The sequence below is a fragment of the Rhinolophus ferrumequinum genome, chromosome 11, assembly GCF_004115265.2.
Source record: "Rhinolophus ferrumequinum isolate MPI-CBG mRhiFer1 chromosome 11, mRhiFer1_v1.p, whole genome shotgun sequence".
Lineage (NCBI taxonomy): Eukaryota > Metazoa > Chordata > Mammalia > Chiroptera > Rhinolophidae > Rhinolophus > Rhinolophus ferrumequinum.
Genome location: NC_046294.1, coordinates 7,740,113 through 7,750,617, shown reverse-complemented (window position 1 = coordinate 7,750,617; position 10,505 = coordinate 7,740,113). Strand labels below are relative to the sequence as shown.

At 54.2% G+C, this 10,505-nt stretch overlaps 1 protein-coding gene across 3 annotated transcripts; it reads left to right on the top strand.

Annotated features, from left to right (window-relative positions):
• On the top strand, nucleotides 1-10,020 carry LGALS12 (galectin 12). 3 transcript variants are annotated; one of them, XM_033119917.1, is made up of 9 exons: nucleotides 1-262; nucleotides 2,176-2,264; nucleotides 2,394-2,607; nucleotides 3,446-3,565; nucleotides 4,138-4,176; nucleotides 4,782-4,808; nucleotides 5,403-5,491; nucleotides 8,757-8,907; nucleotides 9,360-10,020. In XM_033119917.1, the coding sequence occupies exons 2-9, from the start codon at nucleotides 2,224-2,226 to the stop codon at nucleotides 9,504-9,506; spliced, it is 828 nt and encodes a 275-aa protein (XP_032975808.1). In that variant the 5' UTR covers nucleotides 1-262; nucleotides 2,176-2,223; the 3' UTR covers nucleotides 9,507-10,020. The 3 variants fall into 3 exon arrangements, with proteins under 3 accessions (XP_032975808.1, XP_032975806.1, XP_032975807.1); XM_033119915.1 differs by having other exon boundaries at nucleotides 1-460; XM_033119916.1 differs by lacking the exon at nucleotides 4,138-4,176 and having other exon boundaries at nucleotides 1-460.
• Nucleotides 10,021-10,505: the final 485 nt, after the last annotated feature.

Genomic DNA, 10,505 nt, shown 5'->3' with positions numbered 1-10,505 from the left:
CCACAAACCACTCCTGGCCCCCAGGAGCCAGCCTCTTGCTCCCATCTGTGAAGGCCAGCCGAATGCTTCAGACCCAAAGGGGCTATTTGGTTGGTCAGTTAGTCAGTGAGCGTTTCCTACTCCTCGACGCGGATTTCTGCTAACAACCCCAGTCCAGCGAGTGCAGCTAGAGCTGGGGGTGGCACCAGGGGTGGACCGCTGCCCTCCCAGACTTGCCCTCCTCGTCCTCCTCCAAGCGGCATTAGGACCCTGCAGGGCGCAGGTGAGAGTAACAGCTGGTAAAGCTGCCCCAGGCACTTAGGATCCCCGCTGGGAAAGGTGAGTCAGTCCAGTGGGCGCAGGGCTCCTAGAATCAGGATCGGCAGCTCCAGTTGCAGTCGCCCCACCCCCCATGTCACCCGGAGAAAAACTGGACCCGCTTCCTGACACCTTCATTCTGCAGCCACCAGTCTTCCACCCGGTGAGCAGCCACTTAGATTTGGAACCTCCCAGGTCCCGGGGCACCTCCTTTCCAGCTGGATCCAGACTCCCTGGTGGTGGGATAGAGAGGCCCTCAGTCTTTGGCCTGCTTCCCCAGCATCTGCCCACAGGCTCTGGAAAGTCCCTCCTGAGCTTAGCAAAGTGGCAGGACAGTTAATTCCCACTTGGGTATGAATGACTGTTGGGCTCACAGGGTCATTGCATTTTAAAAGTAATAGAGCCTGGAGACACAATGCTGGGCCCCTACTGCATGATGGGACTGGAGGATCTAGGAGGAGTGGGGAGTGTCATTGGGGGGACCCTGAACACCTAGGAAGGGCAGTTTCATCTACAGCCTGGAAAGGAGTCAGGTCAGTACCTGCAGCTCAGGGACTGGGTGGGGGCTTCCTCCCTTCTTCCCTCTGCTTAGTGCTCATGCAGATTTCCTGAAGCCTGGCCATGCTTTATAGGAGGCTGAACTCCCAGTGGACTCCACCCTCCCACTAATGAGCATTAATTATCACTTTCTCTTTACTTGGCCCTCTTCTCCCACAAGAGCTGCATCAGCTCAGTTAATTACAGGCCAGGCCTGGAGCCTGGGAAGTGGGAGAGATTGAAGTGCTGAGCCCAGCTAAGCTGTGAGTGCTCTGGCCATCCAGCCTTCCCGCACCTCCCAAGATGCTGGGGTGACGGGATGAAGCAGCTGCCCAGGTTACAACTGCTCCTTGCTTTGACAGCTGTGCTGTTGGGTCTCAGCTCTCTCTACCTGGCTTGGGCTTCCGAAGGCTGCTGGGAGTTGCAAGACCATGTGAAGGCCAGTGTTGTGACATTGCCCAGTGTGCACTACTGCGTGTCCTCATGTGTTCTGCGAACATCGGTTCAGAGTCCACACTGTGCCAGGCCGACCACTGAGCCTGTGGAAGGGAAAGACGGGGCTTCAGCTTCAAGGGGCCTGTGCCTCCCAGTGTAGACAGCCAGCCACATGTTTCTCTGTAAGCCAGCAGGCCAAGGGCCAAGCTATCCATAGCAGCTAAGCGTTCTGGGGAAACAACTCAGGCACCAAAGTGGGTGATGCTTGGAGAAGGTGTCAGAAGATGTCGGAAGCCTTGAAAGTCAAGATGGATTTCTCAGGGTGGAGGGAGAGCAGAAGAAACAGCCCCAGACAAGTAGGGAGTTGTAAAAGTATGTGTTGTGTTCTAAGAATGCCAGGCAGCTTCTATGAGGAGAAAGGTGAGTCTGGGAAAGTAGGCTGGGCCATTGTTAGGTATCTCTCCAGATGTCCACTCTCAGGTCCCAACTTGTTCATCCTTCTGCCTCCCAGTACCCTAACACTGGCCAATAAAGAGTGCTCAGGAAGCCTCAAAACCAGTTTTCTGGAGGCTGGGGTGGCATCCAGGGCACAGCAAGCCTCACTGGGGACACTATTGTACCCTAGGAGCTGGGCAGAGGAGCTGGACTAGTGCTCCAAGGGGGCAGTGGAGCTGAATTTGGCTTCCCCAGGGCAACGTGGCTTTGACATGTGAAGGTCACATGTCAGGAAAGGGGAGTAGGTGGAAAAGAACATTTCAGAGAAAACTAATTTTTCTCCATGAGAACATTCTGTTAGGGACAGGAAAGTTGAGTTTTCTTATTCTTCTTCCCTCTGTCCCCCTCTGACATAAGGGTCCCTCGGCCCTTTTTCCAAATGTGTATGGATGGGTTTCTCCTCTTGTTCAGGTGGTTCCTTATGTCACGACAATTTTTGGTGGCCTGCGTGCAGGCAAAATGGTCATGCTACAGGGAGTGGTCCCTCTAGAGGCACGCAGGTAAGGGGAGTGCTCCACAGAGGTGCTGGAGCTCAGCCCAGAGGCATCAGCTGGGGGTTCCTCTCTGCCTTCGGGGTCTCTGGGGGTCTCTGAGAGGAAGTGCACTTTGATAGCCTCGTCTCCCACCAGGTTCCAGGTAGACTTCCAGTGTGGCTGCAGCCTGCATCCCCGGCCAGATATCGCCATCCACTTCAACCCTCGCTTCTACACCACCAAGCCCCATGTCATCTGCAACACCCTGCACAATGGGGTCTGGCAAGCTGAGGCCCGGTGGCCCCACCTGGCCCTGCAGAGAGGAGCCAGCTTCCTCATCCTGTTTCTCTTTGGGAATGAGGAAATGAAGGTAAGTGGGAGGTTTGTCTGGTGTCTAGAACTTGTGTCCTTCCACCCCTCCTTCCTTCTGCTGAGTTCCTGTGTCACTGTGTTAGAGGCAACGGGGGTGGGGCCGAGGACAGAGAGGACCAAGGAGCTGCCGACCTGCCTGGGGTCCACATAGCCTGGTACAAGTGGCAACAGGTCAGCTCTATCGTGCCTGGCCCTGGAGAGGGCGCCACTGCCATAGTCACAGTTTGTAAGCTGAGAGCACCTGCAATGTGCCGATATGCCGGGCACTGATATAAGCCCTTAAATAGCCGCTCATGGAATCCTCACACAACAACCCCTGAGGAGGGTTCTTTCATTCTCCCCATCTCACAGCTGAGGGGGCAGAGGACAGGGAGAGAGAACTTGACCTGAAGGCTGTCACCGCTGATGTGAACTGCCAGAAAGATGACAGGGACCTTCAAATTTCTCCAGGGGGAGGGAGCTGGTGAGAGCCAGCAGTGGAGGGAGAGACCCCGGGGTAGGGTCCACACAGCCTCCTGAGCCTGTTTCCTCACCTGTGCATAAGGATCCTGCTGCTGCTGGCAGGTCTGCAGAGAGGCGACAGGAGGGACCGCGTGGGGAAATGCTATGTCAGGGGCAGAGAGGGGCGTTGAAAGGTAGCTCCGTTCCAAGGCCAGCTCTGCCATCTGCCAGCTCTGCAACCTCGGGAAGGTCACATGGGCTTCCCAAGCTCAGGCACCTTATCTGCAAAATGTACCTGCTTCATAGAGTTGAAGCTAAATGAGGGACATTCCAGGTAAGAGAGCTCACCAATGCCTGGCAGAACTCAGCGAGCCAGCCCCTGTGCGTCTGTCCAGGTGAGCGTCAATGGACAACACTTTCTCCAGTACCGCTACCGGCTCCCACTGTCTCGTGTGGACACCCTGGGCATATTTGGTGACATCTTGGTGAAGGCTGTTGGGTTCCTGAACATCAACGTAAGTTCCCTTGGAGCCAAGGCCTGGGTGGCAGCGGCTTCCGACTTCCCCTGCTGCCTGCACAGGCCTGAGACCTCCTCCCGCCCCAGACAAGCCCTGTCACACCAGTGACAGCCAAGATGGAGGGGCCCCATGGAGGTGTTGGATATGAGTGGGATGAGGGGAAGAGAAGGTGACTACAAAAGGAGGCCCAAAGAGCCTCAGACGGAAGTCTATACTGGCTGTGGGGTCTGCTCAACACAGAGGAGCAATGGCTAGGAGGCAAGTCGCTTGGAGAATGGGAGCCAAGGAGCCCAAACATAGCCCCTGGCTGTGTCACTTCTACCTGAGGAGCTTATTAAAAATGCAGATTTCTGGGGCCCTCCACCAGAGATTCTGATTGGGTACACCTGAGGCGAGGCCTAGGATTCAGCGTGTTTACAATGCTGGGTTTGAGAACCACTGACGAGACCTATGGGGAGAATGAGGAGCTGTCAAGGCCAAAGTGGCCTCTGCCTACATCCGGGGCACAGGCAGGGCAGGCAGGGGCCAAAAAAATGAATCCTGTTGTTGCTTTTTCTCTTTCCAAACAGCCATTTTCAGAGGGCAGCAGCGAGTATCCAGTTGGATACGTGAGTCTCTTGGGAGCAAGGTGGGCCCTGTGGTCCAAGCCACAGGAGCTGAGCTGCTGGTTCTCCTTCCTCCCCCAGCGTGACCTGCCGCTCACTGGGCTGCTGCTCTCCTGGCACAGGCCCAGCTGCCCCTTTCCTCACTGCATGGTTGCCATGGATACAGCTGGCTCTGCCTCAGTCCCTGGAGAGCTTGGATTTGCCTCTCCTAGCCTGGGAAGGTGGATGGGGGTGGGATGGCTGCCAGAAGGGGCAGGGCCCGTATTCCTTTTAGAAGTTCCCTTTAGGTTCCAGCTTTCAATTCCCAGAGCAACCCTGAGTGGTAGCTGGGGTTGGCCTGTAGGGCAGAAGGGGAGGTGACGCCCAAGTATTTGCCCAAGGCCACACAGTGAGTGAATGAAAGACCCTCGTTCTGTTCTTCCCCATTATTCCAGAGCTGGTGTCCGTCTGAATTCAGGAGGACCCTACTGGGGCTCCAATCATTCACCTGTATTGTCTCTGAGAGAGAAAAACCCCAAATATCCCTAGTTTTTAATAATATCAACAGGTTCCCTTTCATTGAGCAAATACCACGTGACCTCTGTGTCCCCTCTTTCTTTCTTTGACAGCCTTTCCTGCTGAAGAGCCCCAGACTGGTGAGTGACCTCCCGCCTCATTCTGGTGGAGGTGTAGTCCCTCACCTGCCCCATCGGGGTAGAAGGGCACTCCCACCTGGTGGGAAATGCCCTCAACATCAGGGTTTCCCCTCCCTTCGTAGACAAGTGCCGGCTGTGGGTGGGCCCGAAGCTTCAGGATGAAGCTCCGGCTTCATTTGACCTTTTTGTCGTTTATTCTGCACACAATTATTTGATACTCTTCTGTACTGGGCTCTAGGATAGAGGGACCAGCCAGTCCCAGGCCTCCAGGCTGGTGGGAAGGCAGACCAATGAATGCACGGTTACACTTTGGGGTGCAGCGATGGGGGACATGTGTGGTATCACAGCACACAGGGGACTGAGCTCAGCCTGGAAAGGCCAGGGAGACCAGAGCACAGGAGGCCAGGCCTGCAGTAGGTGTTTAATAAATGAGCAGAGCTCAGTCTCCTCCTGGCTGCAGGCCTAGAGGCAGAGATTTACCAGCTCCAGGGCCCCCCAGCCCCTGAGGGTAGCCCCAGAGCCGCTCAGGGGGCAGTATTGCTCCCTGAGTCCCTCTGTGAGTCGCATTCTTATTCATCTCCTGTGTTCCTCCAGGAGATGCCCTGCTTACGGCCCCTTCCCCGGGGTCTCTGGCCCGGACAGGTCATCGTGCTGCGGGGGCTGGTCTTGCCAGAACCCAAGGAGTAAGTACACAGATGGAAGGAGGATCAGTATCTCTGAGCCAGGCATGAGTTTTATACGCATTCCCTCTTTAGTGTCCAATGCCACCATGTAATCCCCATCTTGCACAGGAGGAGACAGGGGAACACAAGGAGAAGTAAGCTGCCCAGGGTCGCAGAGCCTGTGGAAGGCAGGGTGGAATTGGGACCAGGGCTCCGGCTGCTTTTGTGGTCCCAGCAGCCCCAATTCTGGGAGTATCTTCCCTGCCTGTACACCTGGTCAGGCCAACCAGTCTCTCCTCGCAGATCCCCGTTGAGGCCTCAGGAAAGGCCCTTGAAAGGTACAGGCTGAGGCGTAGAGCGAGGATGCGACCTCCCACAGTGACACAGTGCATGGTTTAGGAAACAGCCAGGCAACCCAGAGAGGAGGCCTGGTGCTGGGAAGTGGGGACTTGGAGGGACAGTTACCAGGTGAATGCTGCCTAAATTCTCCCCCAGGGGGCACTCGTGCTCCATTTCCCAAACCTGCGGGTTCAAAGCCAGTTAGACAAGGGTGTCTCGTTTTTCTCTTTTCCTTTCTTTCTCTTTTCCTTCTTTCCTTCCTTCCCTCCCTCCTTTTCCCCTTCTTTCTGAAATTGCATTGGATTTCATGACTTTTCTGGGCCAGATTGCCTGGGTTTGACATCTGCTGAGGACACTTAGTACCTGTGTAACTTCAAAGCTATTACTTTTCCTTTCTTGTGTCTGTTTCCTTGTCTATAAAAAGGGGTTAATCGTGCTTGCTTCAGGGTGGTGTAAATGCTTCGAATTGTGCCAAGCACACAGTATGTGCTCCACAAATGTGCTAGTATCAGAATTCTCTCGGTGGAGGGGCAGGTGAGTGAGGGGAGATCCCTCTGCTCTCCCTCTCTTTCTCCTTTTGTTTTGTTTTCGTTTTTGAAATCATTGACCTCACTAAACCCTTGCCTTGCATACTCTTGAGTTCTGGGACAGGCGGGCCACACGACCCTGGACAGCGTGGGCCTCCAAAGCCAGGCACGGCTGGGTTGGGTTCCTGGCTTTGCCTCTTGTAAACTGTGGTCATGGGCAAGTCCCTGCACCTGTCTGAGTCTGGACTGCTGAGTTTCCCCATCAGAAATAAAAGAGAAACATAAGCCCAACCTTTTAGGGGAAATGAAACAGTTCCCAGTGGCAGAAAGAACACCTCCCCCACAACCACCCCCACAAAAAAACAAACAACCAAACAAACAAAAACCTGGAGACATGAGACCAGGTTTACATCCTAATTCAAAGTCACATAGTTATTAGTGGCACAGCAAATAATTAAACTGCTCTTTCTCAAGGCCCATCAATTCATGTACCCTCAGCAGCCTGACAGGTCACATGAATAGTGAGGCACCAAGTTGGGAAGATGGTGAAGTGAAAAGAATATTTCCATAGACCTACTTATGCCAGATCTTCTGAGTGATTTTAAAGGGAAGTCTGGAAGCCATCTCTTATCTAAACATTTAGCCATCTCTCCATTTTTGAATATGGTATTACTTTAAATTGAAGAATAGTACCAACCAGCCAGAACACTCAGCCATGAGTCACCAATGTCAAGACTTAGCACAGTGGTTGACACTTAGCACACAGCCTACAGTAAACGCTGCTGCTGCTGCTGCTACTACTGTGGTTTTCTGAAGGCAACTATGGTTTGAGTTAGACAAACAGAGCCAGAAATGAAGGTCATGGGGTTCAGTTGCCTAAATATTTGTCTTCCTCCCTACCCTCCCTCCAAGCGCTGACGATATGGGGCTTGGCTGCAGCCTCAAAAAGCTTCAGCAGAGCTTCACTGGGCCCCCAGAGCGAGGCTGTTACCCAGCCGAGGGCTGTGCTGGACGGGGCAGGGGTGTGGGACACTGAGGCCTCCAAGAGTTCTCAGGCCAATTGAAAGACAAAGCCTTTTCTTGGAAGGAGCCTGGGAGACGAGTTTGGAGCTGAGGCTGGCCGGCTCCCAGTCACAATGGGGCTGGAGGCTCCATGCAGGCCACTCTCCAAGGTCCCTGCCTTTCAAGCTTCTGCCCAGCACCAAGCCCTAGCAGTCCCCTTCCCAAAACTGGAAATGTATGGAGTGTCCTCCTGGACCAGATCCACCAGAAGTCCCTGAAAGGCCCATCAGGGCGGGCCCTTTCCACACTTTGCCCCGCATCTGGATCCTGCGTCTCCTCAACTCTCAGCTACTTCCTGCGGGGGCTCAGTCAACAGCTTCAGAGAAGGTGACATTGGAAGCTCCCTAGACAGAATCTGGCTGTCCTAACTGAGAGCCAGCTGCCAGGCAGCAGAAGGACCACCCCCCATACACACACACACACACACACACACACACACACACACACACACACCCCACCCCAAACCTGAAGTCCTGAATCCTGGTTCACATCTGGCCTGAAGCCCCACAGCTGTCACTGGTCACAGAGCAAGTCCTTTAACTTCCTGTCCTGGTCAGTTAAATGGGCTGATAACCTCTCTGCACAGGGTTTCTGTGAAGAGTCCAGAGAAACAAACAGTAGCATTTATAAAATACCTACTACGTGCCAGTTACTTGCAGCATTTTACATACATTATCTCCTTTGTTCCTATCAATGGCCCTGTGAGGTAGTCTTTGTATTTTAAAGTATTGGTTTTTAAGCAATAGGTGTGATTTGAGTGCTTATTGTACACCAGGTGCTATTCTAAGCAGTTTGCATACCTGCGGTAACTCATTTAATTCTCATAACAACCCCACAGACAAGTATAATACGGCTGTTATCCCCCATGTTACAAATGAGGAAACTGAGGCACAGAGACATTGACTTACCCAAGGTCACAGGACTAGAATGTAGCAAAGCCGGGATTGAACCCAGGCAGCCCCGCTCTTACCCCTACGTTATTTTCAGAACACTGAAGCCAATACGTGGCACATAGTAGTTAACAAATGTTAGCTACTACTAATATAATTATCCCCATTATGAAGAGGGGAAACTGAGGCTCGGGCAAAGTCATTTGCTACCTTGCAGCCAGTGAGTGGCAATGTGAGGATTCAATCTCAGCTGTGAGACTCCATCAGGTATTTCCATTCTGAGCTGTTAGTGTCCAAGTGCTTGCTTCTGGGACTGGAGGGGGACGGTGGAATCTGCTCAGCCTTCCAGCTGCTCTCCCACTGCCGTCCCTCCCCTCAAGGCCCAGCAGCCACAGTCCAGAGGAAGCAGGGAGCCATGGCCTGAGGGCTCCGGAGCTGAGTCGAGCCTTCTTGGGCCCCTTCCCGCAGTTTCACGCTGAGCCTGCTGGACGAGGCTGCGCACATTCCGGTGACACTCAGGGCTTCCTTCACAGACAGAACTCTGGCCTGGGTCTCGCCCTGGGGACGGAAGAAGCTGATCTTGGCCCCCTTCCTCTTCTACCCTCAGCGATTCTTCGAGGTAGGTCTGAGACAGCCATTCCCAACCAGGAGACCAGGGGTGAGAGAGGCAGAGCTCGCTGGGGAGAACATCCATGCCAGTGCTCTCCACCCTCCGTGCCAGAGCCAGGCATCCCATGCCCAGGAACCCGGGCGTAATCAATCAGGGTGGGCCCTGGCATCAGCGTTATTAGAAAGCCTCCCTAATGACTCCAGTGCGCAGCCAGGGTTGAGAACTTCTCCTCCAAGGGAAGCAACCCGTTACAGATGGTGAAATTGAGGCCCAGGGCTGGAAAGATCCATGTGGAAGGGCTGGTGACAAGCTGGGCCGTAGTCCTGGTGTGTTCCACCCCTGGGTGCCCTATGGGTCCAGTTGGTCCTCTGAGGGGAGGAGGGGCTCCCTGGTCTGGGCATCAGGTGGGCAGCACAGGGTCCATCAGGAAAGCCTGCAAGCCTCATGCCCTCCTTTCCCAGGTGCTGCTCCTGTGCCAGGAGGGTGGGCTGAAGCTGGCACTCAATGGGCAGGGCCTGGGGGCCACCAGCCTGGGCCAGCAGGTCCTGGAGCGGCTGCGGGAGCTCCGGGTCAGTGGCAGTGTCCAGCTCTACTGTATCCACTACTGAGGAGTGAGCCAGAGGAGAGAGTGTCCAGCCCACACCTCGGGCTCCACAGTCTGGCCCCACTCACCTGCCTTCATCAAAGTGTCCACTTGTCACCACTATGTTGGGCCTGGCTCACTTCTAGGGCCAGGGTGCTGAGTCTGCAGGGTCATCAGGCACCCCAAAATAGAGGGAGGGCACACGGTGTGAAGGTTCCTCCAGCTGCACAGCCCCGTCCCACCCTCGCCCCCCGCCCCCTCCACACACACACCAGGAGCCTGGGACTGGGCTCCACCTTCCTTCAGGGCCCACACAAGGCGGCAGGTCTTGTAGCCTAAGAAGGGCCCTCAAAATTCAGGACCTTGAAGAATTTAGACATTTATTTCATTCTCATCTAACAATTTTAGAGAAAATGGTCCTGGTCAGGGGAGCAGCCCTGCACCTGTGGGCCTTCAGGGTCGCCTTTGTCATCATCCCACCACCCCCAAGACAGCGTCATCTGCTTCCCATCACTTCCCACACGTTTCATTCTTCTAAGAACCTGGTGAGTTAGACGGGATAGAGGATGAAGCATGGCAGACTGGCACTTGTCTGGCACTGTACTTGTCAGATGTCACAGAGCTGGTCCATGGGGTGCTAGAGCCAGATCCAGCTCTTGTTTCCTGCTCAAGGTTCTGCACTGATGACCCTGTAAGTACAGTTTTGAAAGCATACAGTGCTATCCCAGGAAGAGAAAAACTGACCTGGGTTCAACTCCTGACACCTCTATGACCTTAGATTTCATGGGTTTGGGCAAATTCCGTGTGCTCATATGATAAAGTATGGAAAATGACATTAACTTAGTAGGGTGGTTGTGAGACTTATGAGTCGAAATTACTTAAAAGGCCTTGTACTGGGTTGGAACTCAATAAATGGTGGCTCTTACTGGTATTGTGAGAAGTAGTACGTTGGCCCCACTGAGGCTGCCAAGCCCCCTCCCCCACCAACACGAGCAGAACCTTAGAAAACGGCATCACACCAAAA